General features: G+C 41.8%; 1 protein-coding gene across 1 annotated transcript in view; it reads right to left on the bottom strand.

Annotated features, from left to right (window-relative positions):
• Positions 1 to 22525, bottom strand: part of PRR5 (proline rich 5) — a 46511-nt gene that overhangs the window by 6903 nt on the left and 17083 nt on the right. The window contains exons 5-6 of the mRNA XM_062490880.1: positions 19995 to 20086; positions 17759 to 17899 (exon numbers count right to left, since the gene is read on the bottom strand). Coding sequence (XP_062346864.1) covers positions 17759 to 17899; positions 19995 to 20086 — 233 coding nt within the window. The remainder of the gene's footprint in view (positions 1 to 17758; positions 17900 to 19994; positions 20087 to 22525) is intronic.

Here is a 22525-nt window from a genome sequence, read left to right as displayed (position 1 = left end):
GGCAGAGAGCTGTGCAGGGCAGACCCACCTCATCCCCACCACTGCTGTCCTGCAGTCAGCTTCTTCTTTAGCCTTGCCCTCAACTTTCATTTCTGCTTCTTCAAAGCAGTTTTAATCTCCACCTCTTTTTCATTTCAGCATCTTTTAGTTGCCACCTTTGAAGTGGAAAGGCCACTGAATTCTACCATTACATTTGTTGGGGGTTGGTTCATTGTAAACCACTCAGTATTGACACAGCCTGCTATTAGTTTTAATCCTTAGCTCTGCATTCCAAGGGATTCTTTTTAAAACATACTGAAAACTCATAAAATATGTAGTGTTCTCTGGAGTCAATGCTGACTTCTGCTGTTTGCCTTGGCATAAACATGCTCTATCACCTATGACATCCTTCCTGCATTGATCCTTGCTCAAAGCTTTCCTGCAGGGGCCTGATGGAGCAATCCCCTTAAACCTTTTACTTGCTGTGGAGTTTCTGTCAGAGCAGGAGCGTAACAGGGTGCAGATCCTGTCCTGACCCTGCAAATCAGTGGATTTCCTGCATTCCTTTCTGCTGTGCTTCTCAATGACAAGCATCCTCTGGGCCTCTATTTTACCAAATATGAGTACATCCCAAAGTTCAACAAGGACAATTTCAGCGTTCCCAGTCTAAACTTTCCATATGGTCTAATGTCACACTGTCACTTATTTATGAATCACCCCAGCCCAGGTAGCCTAGAGAAGTGTCTGCAGGCTCAGAGCAAGCTTCAGGAGCGTGGAAGAAGCTTGTTTTGGTTTAGATGCCAGGCCCAAGGGTGCATTTAAACTCCTGTCTCCCCACCAGTTGTTCCTAACCCATCCCCTCTGCCACATGTACAATGACCTAAAACATGTACTGTTTGTGTAACACTTCTGGTAGAAGTTTAGGAATGGAGGAAAGTATAGTTACTATACATGTTTCATATAACTGTATGTGAAGACAGATAAGTATGCATAGACATCTGTACACCGACCTACATCATTATGTATATGAAGTCCTTTTTAGACCCTTGCCCAAATTTGTAAGTGATTTGTGCTTATAAAGGCAAACAAAATGAGCTTTAAAGTTAAGCCAACTTGAATGGTTATAGGACTTAAAAGTCACTACTACTACTACTACTACTAGTAATAATGATAATAATGATAATAATGATAATAATAATAATAATAATAATAATAATAATAATAATAATAATTTCCTGTTATTTTGGCGGTTTATGCTTCTTATTGTACTTACTGCTCTATGCCTTACTAGTTCAGTCACTATGAAGCAATAAAGCAAAAAGTCGTATGGCTGGCTGCTTAGTTTACAAGAAGCTCTAGCAGAATCTGGAGCATTATTAGTAAAACGGAGATTCTACCCATATCTTTAATGCAATATTTGCTCTGCAGACCTACAAAAACTTACTTTAAAAGATAACTGCGACCTTTCATGAACCCAATCTCATTTTAGTAGGAGAGTTTCATGCATTTCTTCGAGTGTGAGATGTATCTATTAAATTCCTTTCAAAGGCCTTGCCTGACCTACTTATTTCACAATTGAGGGCCAAAATAGCTCAATATCAAATATATGCAGGCACCTTAGTACTTTTGGAAGAGTGGAACTGCTGGATCAAATCTTCACGTTGGTCACACTGTTTCAAAATGCAACAAGAGTCACCTCATTATGTCTCCATTTGGAAAGGATTATATTGCAATATTATGACAAGAGTCTGCCCTACTCTGAAGGCATGGGGATAGTGGGGATTTGAGTCCAGAATACATAACTACTGTTTCAAATGGAAGACATCTATCAAGAACAGAGACATGTATTACTGCATTAAATACAGTACCCAAATCCCAAATTTCATTAACCTTAATTAAATGGTTTTGAAACCAAAAATTTTCTACAGTAGTTCAAATGCATTAAAAGAGCTCTATGCATGACTGTTTTTGATATGTAAACATGCAAACACTCCCAGAAGGGCCACATCCTTAAAGACTCCAGGTTATTTATGTATCTACTTTATGAAGACACTGCCCCAACTGCTGAACCAGCCACATGCATGGGCCCCACTGCTACACTTGAGTGTGGCACTGGAATAAAACTTTGCTTGTATTTAGAAACAAAACCCCATAAGTCAAATCCACAATCATTCCATGCACCAAACTGCTCAGGTTTGCATCCCTGTTAATTCTGTAAACTAACCATGATACTGAGCTTTTGAAGGGTACAAGAGCTTCTTGTGAAAGCACGAAGGAAGGACTAAATGAGTAAACAGGTATGTTCAGAAGAATAGATGGGGGATTTGTACCTAAGCACATAAGGCCACAGACTCCTTTTTCAATATGTAAAATCATAGACTCAGAGAATGGCTTGGGTAGGAAGGGACCTTAAAGTTTATCTCATGCCATACCCTGTAGGGACACCTTCCACTAGACCACGTTGTTACAAACCCCATCCAGTCTGGCCTTGGACAATTCCAGGGGTGGGGCAGCCACAGTTTCTTTGGGCAATCTGTGCCAGGGCATCACCACGGCCACAGGAAGAATTTCTTCTGTATACAGGTTTTCTTTAAGCTTTAAAGACCTAAAGTGGAGGCCACCTCAGGCAGGCATTTAAGGATGTAAAAAGTTGTTCTCAAAGCTAACCTTAAAACATGTTCAGTGTTCATTTCTTTAACGTTTTATATGCTCTTCACCAAACAGAGAGTACTCTGAAGATTTTTTTAATGAACATAAATTTTAACAAAAAATACTGCTAAGCCATTATTAACATTGTATCTAGGCACAGGCTACCTGACTTGTAAAGCAGCCAAAACCAAAAACTCCATTTTGATAACATTTGCCACAATTTTTCTTTAAATAAATACATTTTTAAAAATCATCAAATGTCCTTGCTTTATTTTACAACAGCAACAAAATAAGCACAATCACAAGTCTGTACTTCTATTTCCTATTCCATTACAATTTTTCCCACCCTGTTCTCTCAAAGCAGTGAACATGCAGGCAAGCAATCCTGTCATCACTCCACCTCGGTGGAGGATACAAGGCTGCCTGCAGCCTCTGTCCCTCTGCAACTAGGTGGTCACTGCTGCACCCGGGGTCTTTATTAATTATCGTAACAGAATTACTTTGACTTTTTTTGTTTTAAAAAAGACACCTAACGTATCACCAGATAGCATTAGCTCTTCCAAGTGACTGCAAACCAGGCTGCCCAAGCCCAGCCCATTGGGGAGGTGCTCTGACTATGAATTGTAAAGGAATCCAGAAATGAATCACCTGCCTTATACCATTCCTCACCTGGTCTTGGCTACTTCCTTTCCTCAGGCTCTAGTAAGAAACCCAGACATGAAGCAATCCCTAAAGACAATGACAGCCATGAAAAACAATTTAGGCTGCTGTTTGGCATATATCATTAGTCAGCCAGACTAAATTAGGATACAAAATTTTAGACTTCCCACACTTTTGTGAACAGAGGTAGGGTGTTTATGCATCCTTTGCTGCTTATTCCTCTCTCTTCTTACCCTAAAATCTGGATGTAAAGCTGCAGATCTCCTTTTTACCTGTATTAGAGAGCAAAGAGGTGGCAAATCTGCATCGTTAACAGCCTATGCAGACAGCACAATAATGAAATACAGCTGTATTGGTTTGCATGGCAAAGCTTTAGTTCCAGGGTGGGGGGTACAGAGCTAGCTTCTGCAAGAAGCTGCTGGAAGCTCCCTCTATGTCTGGCAGAGCCAATCCCTGGCAGCTCCAAAGACAGATGTGCTTCAGGACAAGGCTGGGCCAATTAGAAATGGTGGTAAGGCTTCTGTGATAACATATATCAGAAAAAAGGAAAAAAGAAGTTTTTGCACAATTGTCATTGCAGCCAGAGAAGAGCAGGGTGAGAATGTGTGAGAGGAACAGCTGTGCAGACACCAAGGTCAGTGAAGGAGGGGTAGGAGGTGTTCCAGGCACGGGAGCTGCGATTCCTCTGCAGCCTGTGGCACAGACCATGGTGAGGCAGCTGTGCCCCTGCAGCCCATGGAGATCCATGGGGGATGCAGAGATCCACCTGCAGCCTGTGGAGGAGACCCATGCCAGAGCAGTGGGATGCCTGAGAGGAGACTGTGACCCCATGGGAGACTGTGGAAGGAGGAGCCCATGCTGGAACACCTGTCCCTGGAAGACTGTAGCCATGGTAGGGTGACCCATGCTGCAGCAGAGGGACTCAGCAATTTGCAGTGATCTGTTGCCTGTGAGATGGACTCAGGTGGGAGAAGTTCATGGAGAACTGTCTCCCATGGGAGGGACCCCAAGGTGCAGCAGGGTAATGACTCCTTTTCCTGAGCAGCAGGAGAAACAGTGGGTGATGCACTGACCATAGCCCCCATTCCCTGTCTCCTTGTGCCACTGGGGTAGGAGGTAGAGCTGGGAAGGAAGGGGCTGGGTGGGAGGAAGGTGATTTTAAAGTTTTATGTTATTTCTCATTACCCCGCTCTGATTTTGTTAGCCATAAATTCAGTTAATATCTCTAATTAGACCCTCTTTTGCCTGTGACATTATTTCATGAGTCATCACTCCTGGTGCTTATCTCAACCCTTTTATATGTTTTCTCTCCCCTGTCCAGCTGTGGAGGTGAGTGATAAGAGAGGCCTTGGTGGCTGTCTGGCATCCAACCCAATACATGGGAGCCTGCTCCTGGATCATGGAGCAGCTTCTGCCCCACTGCCCTGGGAATTACAGCCTGTTCCCAAGTACTTGCTAGCACAAAGATGTGAAGAACAAAGATGAAATTTTCTTTTTAAGTATTTCTGGTGGCCACCAGCAGAAGAATGATATATTCACCACTCCATTCAATTGCCTTGAAATCTTGGCAATGGATGGGTTACACTGATAGAAAAACTATTTAGCCTAAAAATCCTGCAATGCGCCAGACCAGAGAACTAAGCACAGAACTCACAACAGCTGGAGACAAAAGAGCTACAGCTAAAGCTATCACATCCTCTGGCCATCAGGGATACCTTAAAGGGATGTCTCCTATATGGCAAGAGACCAGAAACAAGCCTGGTTGGTGGCTATTCTTGCTACCCAGCTGCTTTTCATTGATGTTTGGCTTACCTAATTCCACTTCAGGGCCTTAGCTGGATCCCCATCTGCCCATCACTCTCTCATGCCTGATTCATTCCCTTTTAACCCTTTGCTTCATCCCTTTGGCACTGCTGTTTTGTGCTACCCCACCTCCATCCCGAGCTCCTCTCTCAGTCCATGGGCAAGCTCCCTGTCAACTGCTGAGCTCCTCTGCTTCATAAGTCTCTCTGCATTCACCTTTACCAGAGGCTGCTTCAGTTGTAGCTGGACAGTTGCACATACATTGCCTCAAGTAACTCCTCACTCAACTGTGTATGAAAATCATCCTAAAAAACTATTAAACACCCAAACTGCTTTTAATTCACCAGCAGTAACTCAGTGTTTCACTGAGTACTTATAAAATGTCACAGGTTCTGTATTTTCCAGTTCTGACTAACAGTACCCACCACCTGTAACACCTAAAAATAAATGCCAATTGCTTTTCACTTCCCTCTATAGCACAGACTATTACAAGACCATTTACCTAAAAAATTATACATTGAGAAGTATCTCTAGTGTCTAAAGGTACCCTAAAAACTGGATACAATGGAAGAACTACATGCCCACCTGAAACTTGTAGATGTACTAAATCAATGACTGGTCATTGATTAAAGGCTAGAGCACTCACCTTGAACTTTAACACTTCAGCTGATCAGCATGTGTACATGAGTAAGTATTGGTGCAAAGGATTGTCTTCTGCTTCAACTGACAAACTGCTGGATAGCTTTTAAATGAAAAATAAAAGAATAAAACAAAACATAAATAAAATCTATGTTCCTCCAGACCAAGGGGAACAAACAAACTAGACCTTCTGGACCCAAGCCCCAGGCCCTGCTAGTAACAGACACAGCACTAAGAGATGCATGGCATGTCTTGGTGCTTAGGTTACCAACTTCTGAACTCAGGAAAGAAAGGAGAAAAAGGCAAACTTCTGGATTATCTAACAATGTAATTTCAGCAATGATCACTCTTAGTCACGTAATGGAACAGAACAGCAAAGTTCTCTGCCCACAGATAAGAACTGATTGTATGGCTCAGCTCATGGGCACATAACACACTCTGGACCTCAGTCTGCTCGAGCATCCTCCATAATGGGCACATGAGGGGCACCCCTGATGGCTGAACTCACACCTTTTTGTCTCCAAACAAAATGCTGAAACAGTCCTGACCTGATGCTGTGTGAAAGGAAATAGTGCCAGAAGCATTTATAGGGTCAGTTCTGAAAGCAAAATGAGGTCCTGGTCTCATGTACTGCCCTGTCTTAACCACAAAGGCAAACAGCTAAAAAATGTAACTATTTCTGCTTAAAAGCAGGAGATTCTTTGGAGAAAAGGAAAATTCAGTATGACAGAAAGACAATGGTGATAGGCATGGTGATAATCTGACACATACTGGGTAAGAATCGTTGCCCAGTCACTCCCAGGGAACACTGAAATTAAAAGTCACAAGGCAGACAGAATACTATCTGTTGTGAAAGCACATTATTCAGCCAACACTGCTGGTGGAGAATGTGCAGACTGCACTGCACACTCTGGTGACCACATAAACAGCAAGATGTGCAGCTTGGCATAGTCAAAGGGAGAGCAGCAGCCTTTGCTTGTGATGCATTTGGAAACCAGTGACCCTACAGGTCAGAACTACTTGTTATCCCACTTTCACTGCATCACAGCCTTCTGGAACTTGAGTAACAGACCAACTCTGCCTCAGGGCAGGCAAGAAATCAGCATGGGGAGGAGCTGGAGACAAATGGGTCACTAGTCCTTGCCACATGCATCACCAATGGCACACCACATGCTCCCAGTTATATTGTGGGTCACATTCTGGATGGAGATATGCAGTCTTCCATGTTCCTAAGAAGAGACAGACACACATACTTTACAGCCAATCATCCAATTTGCATTCATCTTCCAGAGAAAATCAGAGACTACTCACAGACAAACCTATGGCAGCATATTTACGTTATGGTTTACTTGCTTGAGAAGAGGCCTCAGGAGGTGTCGCCAGATATGTACAGCTTTTGTTTGCTCTACAGCACTGTTTCATTGTCTAAATCCTGCCCAACAGCTGAAGCCTTCCTCTAGTGCACTGTTCAGGAACTGTTCAGGAACTGCAGCCCTTACTGCACCATACAGCATCATCCTGGAAGTCTCCTGCTCACATGCCCTCCATCTTCAGTGGCCATGCACAGCACTCCAAGGAAAAACTCAAAGATCTCGTTCTTATACCCTCTGCAGGAACTCACAAATAGGAGGTCATACTGGGGTCTCTCACCTCCAAGGCCTACCCTGTTCCCAGGATGCCAGTCTTTCAGAGCAAATCCTGCAGTATTATACAAATCTATATAGTAGTATTGTACAACATCTGCGTAGCAACATCTGGCCTCCATTTACACATGCAGTCAATGTGAACTGGTGAGTAAACTCATGGAAGTATTAGATGTGATAATGGATTCTTCTCAGCTTTTGCAAACTTGACACCAAGGGTAATGCAATGCATAGAATCAGCCATGCAGTTTCAGGCCCAAAAGTTAACTAAATGCAACATTTTCTTACTAACAGTGATAACAGGAGAAATGCACAGGCAAAGAAAGGAAATAGGGCATGCTCAGTGCACACTTTCTTGGAGAATATGCTGGTGCTTCTAGCAAACAGGGATGTAAAAATTTGTTGCATGGGACTTTGCAGCAGCCCTTAAGCATAAACATTCTGTGCTAGAAATTATTTAACAGTCAAGATGAAGATTGTCAATAACTGATGGAGTAACTAGTTTCCAGAAATTAAAAAAAAACAGCTTAGCTACTGAGTCCTCTGAACAGAGGAGAGGATAGATCTCTTTGGTGCATTTGCAAAGTGTTTTTCTTGTGTGGTTGCAACTTTCCTATTTAGGAGGTAGGTGAATGCAATGCTGAATCCTTCTGCTCAGTCACCCTCAAAGACAATGTTTCCTGATGTTCAGAGGACCTCCCTGTGCCTCAGTCTGTGCACACTGACACTGAGAACCACTGAGAAGAGCTTGGTTTCATCTTCTTTACATTCTCTTTTCAGGTATTTGTAACAATTGATAAGATGCCCAAGACATCTCTTCTCCTGGCTGAACAGCCCCAGATCTCTCAGTCTTTCCTCACAATCTTTCCTCCTGTCCCTTCACCACCTTTGCAGTGCTTTGTTGGACTCTCTCAAGGAGGTCCATGTCTCTCCTGTCCTGAGGAGCCCAGACTGCACACAGCACTCCAGGTGTGGCCTCACAAGTGCAGAGCAGAGGGGCAAGATCACTTCCCTGACCTGCTGACAGTGTTTTATCTAACACAGCCCAGGATATCACTGGCCTTCCTTGCAACCAGGGCACACTGCTGGCACATGTTCTACTGGTTCCAACAGGGCTCAGCATTTCTGGAGGACTCTACATCTGAGAGCTTCAAGTCCCTTAGAAGTGCTGAGTAAACTCACTGTGAGGGATTACAAGATTAACTGATCCATTTTGGAAAGACATCTTGGTAATGAAACGCCCCGCATCCAAGTAACTGAGAGCAAGGGACAAGGACTGAGAGTTTACTGTACCTGCTCCTGTTTCTAGCCTACTTGTCCATGTTTGCCAGGCTAGAAAACTTCGGGTACTTCCTCCTGGGTTTCCCTGATGACTTATGCTATTTTCATCCCAAGCAAACAACTCTGATATTTTTTACCCTTTAGAAAACAGATTCAAAACAGAATCAAAACTGCTTCAAATGGGGACTAAATTTTGCTTTGTTGAAGTATGTGTTGACTAAGCTGACCTGATCTGCTGGAAGTCTGTGTGCCCCCTTCCCCACAGGGGTCCCTCTGCCACAGCCTAAAGGCAAAACAAGAAAATATGCCTGGGCTAGGAAGAAAGAGAAATCACACTTTTGCAGACTGGAATAATGTAGTTTTCCCCCTGAGAGGGCTCTTTGAGCTCAGTGGAGGGAGTTGAGAATTCACAATGGATTAACTTGCAGTAAACCTCTCAGACTATATTATTATGTGTGTTTGCAAACAGGTATTACTTCATGGCAGAACAAAGTGGGAAAAGCAGGACTTGTACATCACACATTCTTACATGCTCGAAGTCAGAATAACCCCTATTAGGTCAATAATTTTATACCAGTTTTCAACCATGGGAAGCTGTGCCTTATGTTCACTCCTAGGCATTGGCATCCTTTTTGCACATGCTGGACAGATACAACTGCATAATTCATGGTTCTACTGTTATGAGCCCTCGATAGCATTGCCTCACATTATTCTTTCCTCTCCATTTTATCCTAAAGCACTGGCATATTTGTAAAAGCCTGTACCTCTTGCTTTTCTCATAGCAACAGCAGTCACAGGAGGGAGAGGCAGAGGAGCCTGCCATTGCCATATTGACAGAAGTCAGCACTTCAGATCCCTGTTACTGCCTCAGAAAGAAAGATCTTGTCATATTCACTTTAATCTCCAGCAAGTGTCAAATTTTGTCAATGTCAGTGTGAGAAGTTGCTCTGTCTTTTCCTTTCTTTCACTGGTGACACTGAGGCACAGACAAAAGATAAGGAAGACAAAACACCCAGCCATGGTTTGTGTTCAGCTGGTGAGTTTTTCAAGTGGCTTGGCTGCACAAGGATAGGCAGCAATAGGATTTTTCTTTCCAGAAAGAACCAAACACTAAAAGCAGGCTAGTCTTTGCCTGACCTACAGATATCCAATGTCTTATGTTTCTTTAAACTGTCATTAAACATTTTATATGGGACTGCAAAAGAAAAAGCAGAAGATAAGGACCAGTAAAAGATACTAAATTATTGAAAGTAAGGAAGTCATTTTGAGGCTTTAAATACAGTGCTTGGAATTCTGCAGAAGCTGAACAGCCAGTTCATTAAATAAGACCCAACAAAAATAATGGTATGCATTTCTTCCTTTTATTTCTTCCTTTCCTTTTTAGCCCTAGGTTTAGGGCTAGAGATTGTCTGATTCCCACCTAAGTGACTCCCCTGGGCACAGGCCAGAGCAGTCAAATAAGCTCCTGTGACTTTCCAACAACTGAACAAATAAATCAACACAAACATGAGTGTATCTGAAGAGCTGTTTATGGAACACATTTGAGCTGGACTTAGTTTATCTGCATTAACAAATGCTTTAGGACTGTCACATTACACTCACGGGCAAATACACACACGCATGGAAATGCATGTGCAGCCTCATGCAGAGATCACCTATGAGTTGCCAAATAACAAGATGTGATGTTTAATGCCCAAGAGAATAAATCTTCTCATTTTTTAGGCTCCCTCCTTAAGTTTTTGTTGAACTGTACACTTTAGGCTCATTTAACATTGCTGGGGAATTAATGACTTTTAAGTCTGAGCATTCAAGATTTTACCCAGCCTTGGGTGTTTCTCATTTATTTTAAGAACATCTGTCTTACATTTATTTTCACGCAGCTACTCATAGAGAAAAAAGGATGGCATAGCCCTCCCTCAGTGGATCCAGGTTGTTTTGAAGAGCCATTCAAGTAAAGGTTTTGAAGAGCCACAAACATTAACTTGACTGCTGTTACCCACTTGCGAGGATTTCTGACATTGCCCTTCAGTCACACTCCCATTTTAAATCATTAATGAGCATCCTCCAAGGTGCTTTGCCCTTCCAAGGTGACTGAATCTACTCCAAGAACTTTCTTATTTTCTGAAATACACTTGAATGGACTCAGCAGACATGTCAGCTGTGCCTTCTGGATTTTAAACATTTTTTGCTATTTCTGGTAGCAACACAGTTTTCATCACCACTACTCATCCATGTGAGCCAGAAAGCAGCAGATCACTTCTCTATATTGACACTTTGCAATTCCTCTTGAGAAGACTGAGATTCCATTAATCCCAGAACACATAAATTCAGGAGTCCAGGAGCCTGGAAGCCTGGGCCTGAGGCAGCCTTCTGGGCTTGTAGCAAAAGCTTTGCTGAAAGCAACACATTCCTACATATCAGTTTAAATTAAATTAAAAAGTCTTTGCCAATACAAAATACCTGGAAAGTAACTGAATGGATCTAGAGCCAATACGCTTTCTGAGCAACCCAATGTGTGGAGAAAGCAAAGAAATACCAGCATACAAAATCTGAGTTCACAGCCAGTGCACTCCCCAAACACAAACAGAATGTAGATTAGGATTAGCCATCAGGACTGGCTCTGAAGTGCAGTTTCCCTCGTCCATCACCTGCCAAAGACATGCAACTCCACACTCTGGCAAAATTCAGCAATATTCCGAATTCTTACAACAACCATAGAGAGCTACATACAATGGAAACCAACAGATGCCCTGACCTACATCTTGGCAAAATGACTACTACTGAAACAAAATTTGTTTTTTTCCCCTCAGTGCTGACTAGTTCTTTAATTTAACCCACATAATATCACATAGCCACCTCCAGGGAGTAAGTCTTCTCCTTGCTCCTGTTTTAAATATTATCAACATGGCTATATATACAACCACATTCTAGAGCTTTTTAGGCAACTATTGCCCAATTCCACCTCTACTACAGGGCTTTAGCAGAGCTGCATTAACTTCATACTGCCTAGACATATGTTCTCACGTGTTCAGAGGAGAAACAATAGAAATATCCCACTGCTTGTTCCAAGGTTTTGTTCTCCTCAACTAAACAAGGCTCATGAGTGATACGGGAGGAATGAGAGATGTATTTTTTTCTTGGAGCCCAACAATCAACCTACAACAAGAGGACAAAGAGGCCTCTAGGGGACTTCTGACCACTGAGGTCAGTGATAACAGTCATAAAATCACTTTTATGATACTTGTCTCCTTGTTTCCTTCCATTCCCTTTTTGTCCATCCATATACACCTATCTCTCATGTATCAGGCTCCACAATCTGCTGTGCAGAGACCATGTTTTCCTTGTGTTTATACAGTGCCCAGTGAATGAAGACTCTTGTCTAGCAAAAAAGGTGGCTTGGAAATAACCTGGGGTCCAGTAACAGAAGCAGATGACAGCTCTTAGCTTCCTCAGAAGAAATTTAATTGGTTTTATGCAACAGCCACTCCAAGTACAACTGTACTTTGCAAAGCACTTTTCAGACAGATTTCAGCCAGATTTATTGCCAGAGGAAGTATCCTTGGTTTTTGCTTTGTATTTGGATCAGAAAACACTAAAGCAAAAGGCGCTTCCTAATGACTTCAAACCAGAGGCCTCTGGATCCACTCTCGTGAGCACGTTCCCTCTGTGTGTACCTGCCTTGTCCCACCACAGCTCCCACCCTCTGCCTGATGGATGGTCATCCTCAGCCAAACCATAGCCATGGCCAGCCACTTCGCTCATGCCAAAGACATAACTGGGGGCACTGGGCAGAGCTGTCCACTTAACAGGCATGATCTGTCACATCACTATAACCTTGTGCTACAGAAGTTTTGCTGCCACTGCCGTGTAGCTCACTGGTATCAGAAGAAGATTCACAACAGATAACAGTTTAAACCTAATAATGTAATCTGAGTCCTGCTCTCTTACATGATTATCTGTTTACCTTTTAATTGCTTGTAATAATTAGGTAGTGGCAAGTTAATAAATTTCACAGTACGTGTCACATATCATCCTATCACACAGTTGTTTCTTCTGCAGCTGCAACAAAACTAAGGATAAGACTGTGAAATTACTGATAAAAGGCAATTAACAGTGTCTACTCACCATGGGAGACAAGATGCCTCCAAGAGACTCAGTCCATCATTCCCCTATCTTTATCAAATTGCAACAAATTAGCCTTTATATTTTTGGAAAAAATACACCACAAAGCAGTTACCCTTTGCAGAAGTCCCTATGTCACCATGCTGTTTGCATGGGCTGCTGATTCTGGCACTGGCATCCACACACCAGGATAGGAAAAGCTTAGGGATAGGGGCTTGGAGATATGCCAGAGAAGGCAGTTCCATACCTTTCACAATTCTTTCCCTTCTCAGTGCATCTTCTGCAGAGAAGGCCAAAGCTCAGGCATTTTATATAATTTGTTTTGATCACCCTGTTAGCTTAAGTGGAAGCAAGTCTTCCCATAATAATAAAATTCTATAGCATACATAGAGCAACAGGCAAGCACCAAAACCCCAGGAATCACTCCCATGGGAAAATAAAATTCAGTTAGGGAGGAAAAGAGTCAGAAGGCAACATATGGGAAGGTAAAAGTGACAATGCAGCCAGCAAGATGATGGGAGAGGAAGGTGTGCTATCAGCAAGTACCAGTGTTCAAAATGCAGGGACCAAACCACCCTTTCACTAGGAAAGAAGAAAACATCCAAATTTATGTACAACCCAGAGAAAGCATAGGTTTTTGACATTATGATTTATATTTAAATAAGGTATATAATACATTTATTTATTGGTTTCCTCTTTTTGTGTCTTCTAAACCAGGAACTCAGACAAAGGTTAAGAAAAATTAAAAGCACGTGGAAACCTCACATCCACACCACTTTGTTCAACCTATGCTTCAGGTCTAAGAGACTTAGTACGGAAACCTCTCAAAAGCAACCACCACTTGTGAATGAATACCTGTGGCCATAAAGAATTGACTACAACTGGTATCACAGTGTTACAGCACCTCTATAGCAGCAGCTTTCTGATAGCAAAGGGCATTTTGTTTTTAACTACTATGCTGTCCTTAGTTTGATGTGTGACTGCTGAGATGGAAAAACAACTCTCTGCATTTCACTTTCAAATCTTGCAGTGTACTTTTCCTCTCATTTAAAATGGAAGGAACTCTGCAGAAATAACAAAAATGTCATACTGGGCAGCTTTTATGTATTTATTTTGTCTTCCTTAACAGAGAGAGACAACGGGCAAGGGAGTTCAAACGAGGCACAGAGAGCCAAAGAGGAAACCACAGGTTTTATTTTTTTCTTCAGAGCTTATATTTAGTGAGGCCTCATCCCCCAGCATGAGAGATACTGTATTATGCTTTGTGAGGCCTGGTCCCTCAGCACAAGAGATACTGTGTTGTGCCCTTCTCATTTTTTTCAAATATGTCAGGTCACCCTGAGAGATTCTGTGAATTCAAAAAATCCTGACATTAACAGAAAGATGCAGATGAACAATCTTTAATTCTTTAATTCTCAGACCTCAGGAGAGACACCTGGAAATAAGATGTTCCAGTTTCAGCAGCCAGGGTAATATTTGACAATATACTTTGGGAAGCAAGTCAGATAGTGGTAGTTTTGCTCTTTGGTTCAGAAAGTTCATTTCTAAACTTTTCCTTTGTTTACCCCTCTCCCTCCAGTACCGTCATTTTACCCAAACTGAGTTCCTGCGCATCATTCTGTGCTGAAAAGCAGTTTTAGTTCTTTTACCTCCTTCACCCAGAACTCTGCTCTTGAAATCCTTGCAACTTAAACAGGAGCATCCTAGAGGCACTTCAGCTTGTTCTGCCTGTGAGCAGTCACAAAGGATTAACATTTCAGTTTGTGCTTTGTAACTGAGTCAGGCTATGCTGGCAACTCACAGTTTGAGTGATACAAGGCCCTTCTTCCAAGCTGTGATGAACCTACCACTGACTGACAGAACAATATCATTCCTCACAGAGTCTTCTCTTTCCTCCAAGATTGCTGGCTTGCAATTATACCAGGTTATAGCACTGGTGAGAAGTAGCTCTATTGAACTGATGAACCCAAGTCTAATAATTAACCTGAAGACTGATCTCTGCTCCTTTCAGTGGAGCAGTTCTATTTCCTCTTTAAAAAAATTTTCTTTTCTGTCCAATAAGGAAAGTGTGTTCTCCTGACAAAGTATCAGAACTTTTCCTTTACACCATGAGAAGTTAAAATATAATACCAGATGCACCCAGCATTAGTTCCCAAAGCTCTGTCACTTTAATCCAGTCTAACAGAGTGGTGCATTTCAACCCCTGACATTACAACTGCTGTCTTGAAGAACATGAGCTATTCCTTAACTACATCACACAGTTGCATGAGGCTATCAAGGACAGAAACAGGAAATCTCACCACTAAGTTCAACACTTGGTCCAGAGCCAACATCACTGGCATCACCTTCTACCCATGGGAGTCTGCTCCAGTCACCAAGTTGCTTATGGTAGAGGTATTCACAGTGGACACAAATCAGGATTAGACAACATCCCCATCAAGACATCATCTATCAGTCCAGGAAATCAAAGCCTGCAAGACCACCAAGTGCTCATTGGACAGCTGAATTGCTCTCTTCCAGCCCTATTGACAAATGGAGTTCAACTAAATTGAAAAAATTCCATTATGTCACTAATGTATAAAATTTGCTTTTGTTTAACATGACATTTGAGTTCAGAAAAAAGTCTTTGCTCTGAATTCCAACTACTGACTAACACCGCTAAGTATGTAAATAGCTAAATCCCAGATTTTCTTCTGACCTTTTCCCACAATTCCCATTAGATTTTAAACCACAAGATTAGCAGAGCTATTGCCGAGAAAAGACTTTCACCATCCCCACCACACAACCATAGGCAAAGTATGCAGAAATAAACACCCAGGGGCAAATTCCCTCTCACTTGGTTATTGATTTCCATGAACAGCTTTGCAACAAGAATAGATTTGACCCTTTGCCCTGTACAGGGCATCCAGGATGCTAACACATTGGGTTGCTGAGGAAAGCAGATTTGCAAGAAAAAATCAGGATGGAGCTCAGTTGCCAGCTCACCACTGAATCTATTCAAAGCCAGATCCTGCCCACAGGCAACACAGACTCACTAAAGTAATCACAAAAGCTGGCAGACCTGTTAGTAACAATGCTGCTGAAGCCTGATTTAGAATGGGCAGTTGACCTCACACCTGGGAAGGGCTGAGGCCTAAGAACATTCCTGTGAAGAAGGTTTTTGCAATGGTACTGTCTCATGTGGAGTCTGGCTTCTGCTAAGGCAGCTGGGGTCATGGTTTGATCACTGTGAATGCCTTGATACCTCATTACACATTTCATGCTCCAGCTTTTCCCTGAGGCTCCTCTCCTCTCCTCTCCTCTCCTCTCCTCTCCTCTCCTCTCCTCTCCTCTCCTCTCCTCTCCTCTCCTCTCCTCTCCTCTCCTCTCCTCTCCTCTCCTCTCCTCTCCTCTCCTCTCCTCTCCTCTCCTCTCCTCTCCTCTCCTCTCCTCTCCTCTCCTCTCCTCTCCTCTCCTCTCCTCTCCTCTCCTCTCCTCTCCTCTCCTCTCCTCTCCTCTCCTCTCCTCTCCCTCTCCTCTCCCTCTCCTCTCCCTCTCCTCTCCCTCTCCTCTCCCTCTCCTCTCCCTCTCCTCTCCCTCTCCTCTCCCTCTCCTCTCCCTCTCCTCTCCCTCTCCTCTCCCTCTCCTCTCCTCTCCCTCTTCTCTCCCTCTCCTCTCCCTCTCCCTCTCCCTCTCCCTCTCCTCAGACACTAGTTTACATGAGACTCCCATACTGCTGTCATTGTGTCACAATCAGCCAGCAGTTTCAAGAAGCTTTGGGAAGGTGGGGGCTATGAGAAGGGAGACAAGACCAAGTAGACATTCCTATATGATAAGGAACTTTTTCTGAGACAATCAGATTAAACATACAATTAAACACTCCAAAAAAGGGAGACTGAGATATCACTGATTTCAGTGAGAAATGAAATCCCATTTCTTGACCCAGCAGACAGAATCTTACTCCCTTCCTCCATTTTCAAAACTGGCCTCATTAGATTATCATCTAATAATCTATATGTTCTATAATATAATAATCTAATAATAATCTAAAAATCTAATAACAATCTAATAATCTAGATGTTCTTCAAACAATTTCAGACACAGAACTAATTCATACTGTGAAGAAGAGCGAAGAAACATTTTAAAAAACAAATCAGAAGCCATGAAAATCTCAATTTCCTCACACTTTAAAAATCCACTCCTGGTTCTCTCTTTCCCTTGTGCCTCATTTTTTTCCTCCACATCATGCCTCATGCTTTTCTTTAATTAAGCAAATAAAAATATCTTAAAATTGCCTTTTGCCTGGAATTGTTAATTTTGTTTCTCCTCCTACGACACACACAGAAAATGTCTAACACTGAAGGCAAATACCAGTATCTGGTCCTAATGTTTTTATATCACCTATTTTGGTAGAATTTGGTTCCAGTGACCAAATATGACCATGATTGTTGTATGAATTGTATATTGACTTTGATGCCTGTTCCAGATGTGAAGCTTCATATCCTGAACTGCTAATGCAGCAATACACAGCAGCTAAAGGAAATCACGTCATCACCACACACTTGTCTGCTTGCAAAATTTCGTGTTTCAAGTCCTAGTTGCAAAACAAGTCTGTACTCCCACACCCTCTGGATCTTATGGCATCTCTACAGTCCCTGCTTTTAGGTATTAGGATGTTTAGATATTAGATAATTAGATAGTTTAACTATTACATTACCATTATTATTTTATAATACCATTACATGTCACATTATTTATTACTATATTACATTATTAGATATTCTATACTATATGACGTAAGTATATTATTATTGGATAATTTAGACACTAGACGTTAGAATATTTAGATAATAGAATATTAGGATTTAGATATTATGACCACAGGAGCACAGAAGCTCTGGCATTCTGGGTAAGAAGTTTTCAATGAATGAGCACAATCAGAGACCGTTTAAGAAGACTTCAGCAACACAATACAGAAAGGCTGAGAAAAATAACCGATTTACCTGAAGTATTAACAGCATCTGAATAATAGATGGTGGAACCCTGGCTCTGGAACGGGATAATGCATCTTCCAATTTTATATTGAGGGTAATTATATTCCTAAAATGCAGAAGAGCCAATTGCCGAACTGAGGGCTCCTTCCCCTTGGAAACACAAAGAAAGCAAGACAGATTATGAGCAGTGTGAAAATGAGTTTCAAAATCCTCTGTTCAAATTCCTTCCTCCACTCCTGAGGGATTGCAAGGATGTTAAACCTAAATGAAACACGAAGGAAACATAACAGAGGACAGAGAGCAGCCCCCTAAGTCTGCCCAGTAAATTTGATTTGGTGGTAATTAACTCTACAGATGGTGACTGCATCTGACTGCATGTGGAGAGGATGAAGGGCTGGGCTGGGATGAGAGCTGGATGATATATGAATATCCTATATTTTAACAGTACATCACAAATTAGATGTATCATAAGTTTAAAAAAAAAGCAGAGCTGCAAATCGGTTGAATTTCCATTATTTTGTAATATTTTGAGTACTCCCTGTTTACTGTCTTCAATTTTGGCAGGAATTCTGACTCACCCCACTTGTGGATCCTCCTCTCTGTACAGTTTGAGAGACTTCACAATAAGGCAGGAGCAGAGCTGAAGTTTCATATTGCATTTTCAAAGCCATCTGTTTTCAGTTCAACAATAGCTTTTCACTGATGAAAACTCCCAGCTGAAGAATACAACTGCAGCTCTGTCTGCAGAGATCAATGGCACCTGCCTTATGTAGATCTGTGAAACTGTTTTTCTTTCTGGCATTAGGGATTTTTCCTTGGGTATACATGGCTGTACATAAGGAAGGTTTGGTATTCAACTGGTGTTGACTTAAGTCTAGAATAAAGAAGCCTGATCCAACCAATTCCTTTTCACATTCTAAATTATTTAAACTGAAGTAAAGAAGGCCCCAAATCTGCTTCAGTTGCTAATTAATGGAATTTACCGGAGCACATAAGCACCAATTGGGTTTTTGGAAGAAACCTCAGAACATGAGCAACTAGATCTATATGAATTTACATGGGATTTAGAACTCTTAAACCCCCAAGGTCCTTTGGAAATTCAAGCAATTATTTCCATCTAATAGTAGACAAGACTTGTGTTACTAAAATATTTTCAAAGGCCTCAAAAACACAGCAGAGAACAGGGCTGTTTGGTGCAATTTTCAAAAACAACTTAATGAGTTTTAATGTAGTCAGGCGCTTCACAAAAAAAGGCTTAGAGCCTCTACCTATAGCTCTGTGTCCAAATATCTTGGATTTAAATTACAAGACACTTAGAAAAATCTCCCATTGTGTTCTAATATGTTTTTAATAACATCTTATTTCTATTGCTTTAGAGTTTCTACTGGCGGCACAAGTAATTGGCTGAAGCAGCCCAGTATGTTTTCTGAGTTCTTCCCTTTCAGTATTAAATTCAGCATGAAATAGCAGCTTTTCCTCTAAATTCATACCTGTAACTGTCTGAAAATGCAAATGGTAACACTGTTAACATTTGGTATAAAGTCCATTCAAAAAAATGGGAGAAGGTTTCTGAAGTTTCTCCAAATATATTCAGGCACCAAGTTCCCACTAAAATCTGGAGGCATCTGTGAGCAATTGCAAAGATCACTTGCACCTGTCTGGTACAGATTTCCTTGAGACTTCAGTGATAAACAATACTCTCTGGCTATCACAACATTAGAAAATCAAATATCTATTGCATATCTAAAATTACTGTAGTCAAAATCTGTTCTCATCTGCACTGGTCAAACTCCATTGCCTTTTGCTGTCCATTTACCATAGCATAGAATTTGATCTCAGAAATACAATTCCCTTCCAAAAGTGGAGATACTTCAAAAACAAAATTCACATTGCAGAGAAGGAAATGCATATATTTAAATCAACACAACTCCACCTATTTCACTGTGCAACATTTCTGTTTATCATTCATAACCTTTTTTGACTTTTAGTGTGATTGACAGACGGACTAATCGGCCTCCCTGCACGCCACTTTTGTTTTCAAAGTTCCCCTTCATCTTTTCCATCCAAGCACTTCAAACCATTTGCATAAGTAACTTATTTGCATGACATGACTAAACAGAACAACTGCACTGGGAGGTTGGCCCAAGGAGAGAGAATTATGGATTGTATCAATCTGCTGATGAACCTGTAAAGTAGCTTTTTCCAGTTTTTCAAGATTCTATGATAATAGAGTAATTTTTTTCACCTGCACAGGATAGAAAATAGCCTGCAGCATGGGCAGGACATCACTGAAGAAAAAATCCCAGGTTTCAGCTAAGGTATCCAGTAGTTTCTGCCCTGCAAAAACACAAAACAAACTAGTGAAGAGTTTTGGTTGTAATCAGCTAGCTGCAAAAATTAAAACATGCAGGAAACAACGTGAATCTGCTACTATATGCTAAGATGAATCATGTAGCAGCTACTATTAATAATATGGAATTAGTTTTCCATAGTGGTGTATCAGGTCCTTCCTTATTTATGTCTTTTCAGGTGACTCATCTAATGTTCTTAATAAACTCAGAGAGTCTGAGGTTACTCAGGAAAACCATGTGAAGAATGAAGAGTAATAGCCCAGGTTACATCCTCCTCTTGCAGTAATATTTGCTGGACAGGACTGTGGAGGAGAGCAGGGAAGGACACAGCCGGTTAAATGTGGAAGCATTCCTGCAGAGGAATTCACCCCACTGTGTTCCCTCCTGCCTTTCAAGCTGCAGGGCAGCAGAGCAAACCACACTCTGTGGAGACGCTCTGTAAAGCATCCCCTCAAACTGATCCCTTTCAGCTTTTTCACTCTTCCCTTTTCCACTTACACAGACAAACTCACCCAAGAGCCATGGAAAAGAACAATCATGCTAGGGCTCTAATTTTTACTCGAACTTAATTTCCCTGTGGTCCTCACAACAAGGCCACCTTCATGTCCACTCCTTCCCAAGCTGCAGCCCCCTGGAATGCTCCCCAGTGGTATTTGGAGAAGTTCTGGCCAGGTTGTACAACCAAGCTGGACACTGAGTTCCTCACAGACCATTTAACACAACACAGAGGCAAATGCAGGAGCCAAGATTCACAGAGGAAATCTGGTCCAATAAGTGGGTTCTGGCTTCAGATCCCTGTTCCCCAAAATGGCCCATGTGACCTTGGACAAGCTCTTTACTATCCTTATGCCCCTAACCATGAGAGGAAAGCAATGCCCCTGCACCTCCACCAGGAAGTGTTATGGAAATAAAGACATCAGAGATTCTGGCCTATTCAGACAAGACAATATGACTTACCAGGAGGCAAATTCAGTAGCAATCAATCAATCAGTATTACTACTGGTGTCAGAATGTGATACTATTCTTAATTTTTTAATTAGAGGATTACTTTGAGCCACAGCCAAGGAATATTTTGCCCAGAATTACACACACATCACAAAGCAATTATGCACAAAAGCATCAGCACCGCTAACCACACTCAAAGTTAACCAACTGCCAATCTTTACTATGGGATACTCGATCCCCTTGCCTTTTTAAGCACGTGATGAATAGCATCAGTTCTGATGAACCTGCAACTCCTGAATTATTTTCAGGCTGATGACTTTAAGTGCTTTCAATCACAGATGTGGATCACTATGCTATACTGCAGCTGCTGGCCTGTGGAACACACCAAGGTCTTACTTGCAGCAGGACTTCTCTCTGTCCTGTACACTCATGCAGAAGACTGAAAAGGGTGTTCTCTGTTTCCATTTTTAAAACCTTTTTAAAAATCTGTTTTTCATTAGTTCTAATAAATGCAGCTGGGAACCAAGTCCAAAAATTTCTAGCAGCTGTAGCAGTAGTAGTAGAAAAAAAAAAAAAAAAATAATAATAATAATAATAACAACAACAACACAACAATAACAATGATGGCAGTAATAGTAATAGTAAACATGTGTTGGTTTTGGCTGGGATAAGTTTAATTTTCTTCCTAGTAGCTGGTATTTGCTGGAACAGTGCTGATAACACAGGGATGTTTTAGTTACTGCTGAGCAGGGCATGCACAGAGCCAGGGACTTCTCTGCTCCTCTCCCACCCCACCTGGGAGGGTCTAGGGGGCACAAGGAGCTGGGAGTGGACATGGGTGGGACAGCTTTTCCCAGCTGGCCACAGGGACATCCCAGACCAATACAGTATCATGGTCAGCACACAGAGCTGGGGGGAGATGGAGGAAGGCGGGACATTTGGAGTGATTGTGTTTGTCTTCTGAAATCACCATGGTACATCATGGGATGTTCCTGGGATGGCTGAACACCTGCCTGCCCATGAAAAATGGGGAATGAATGCTATTTTATTTTGCTTGTGTGCATAATTTTTGCTTGACCTATTAACTTGTCATTATTTCAACACACCAGTTTATTCACTTTTACCCTTCCAACTCTCCCCACCATTCCACGGAGGGAAGTGAATGGCTCCAAGGGGAAGAGCTGGTGGCTGGAGTTAAAAATAACCTTGCATTTTAATATCCAGTACTAGCACCTGAAATACCTAAGTGCTTCCAAGATACATACTGGATCATGAAGGAGAAGCCCAACCACTACATGCTGAAGGCAGAGTTTTAAAGAGTTAAATTTAGTTTGAGCTAAATTTAGTTCTAGTTTCCACAAGGTGAGGTTAAAAGCCCTTATAAATTTGGTCCTTTTCAAATCTTGCTGCTAGAGTAGTATGAAGTAAATTACTCTGTTGAGGTAAACATGCCTTATTCCAAAAACATGCACTTATTCCA

This window comes from Cinclus cinclus, chromosome 4, assembly GCF_963662255.1.
Source record: "Cinclus cinclus chromosome 4, bCinCin1.1, whole genome shotgun sequence".
Classification (NCBI taxonomy): domain Eukaryota; kingdom Metazoa; phylum Chordata; class Aves; order Passeriformes; family Cinclidae; genus Cinclus; species Cinclus cinclus.
This window is presented reverse-complemented; position numbering and strand designations above follow the sequence as displayed.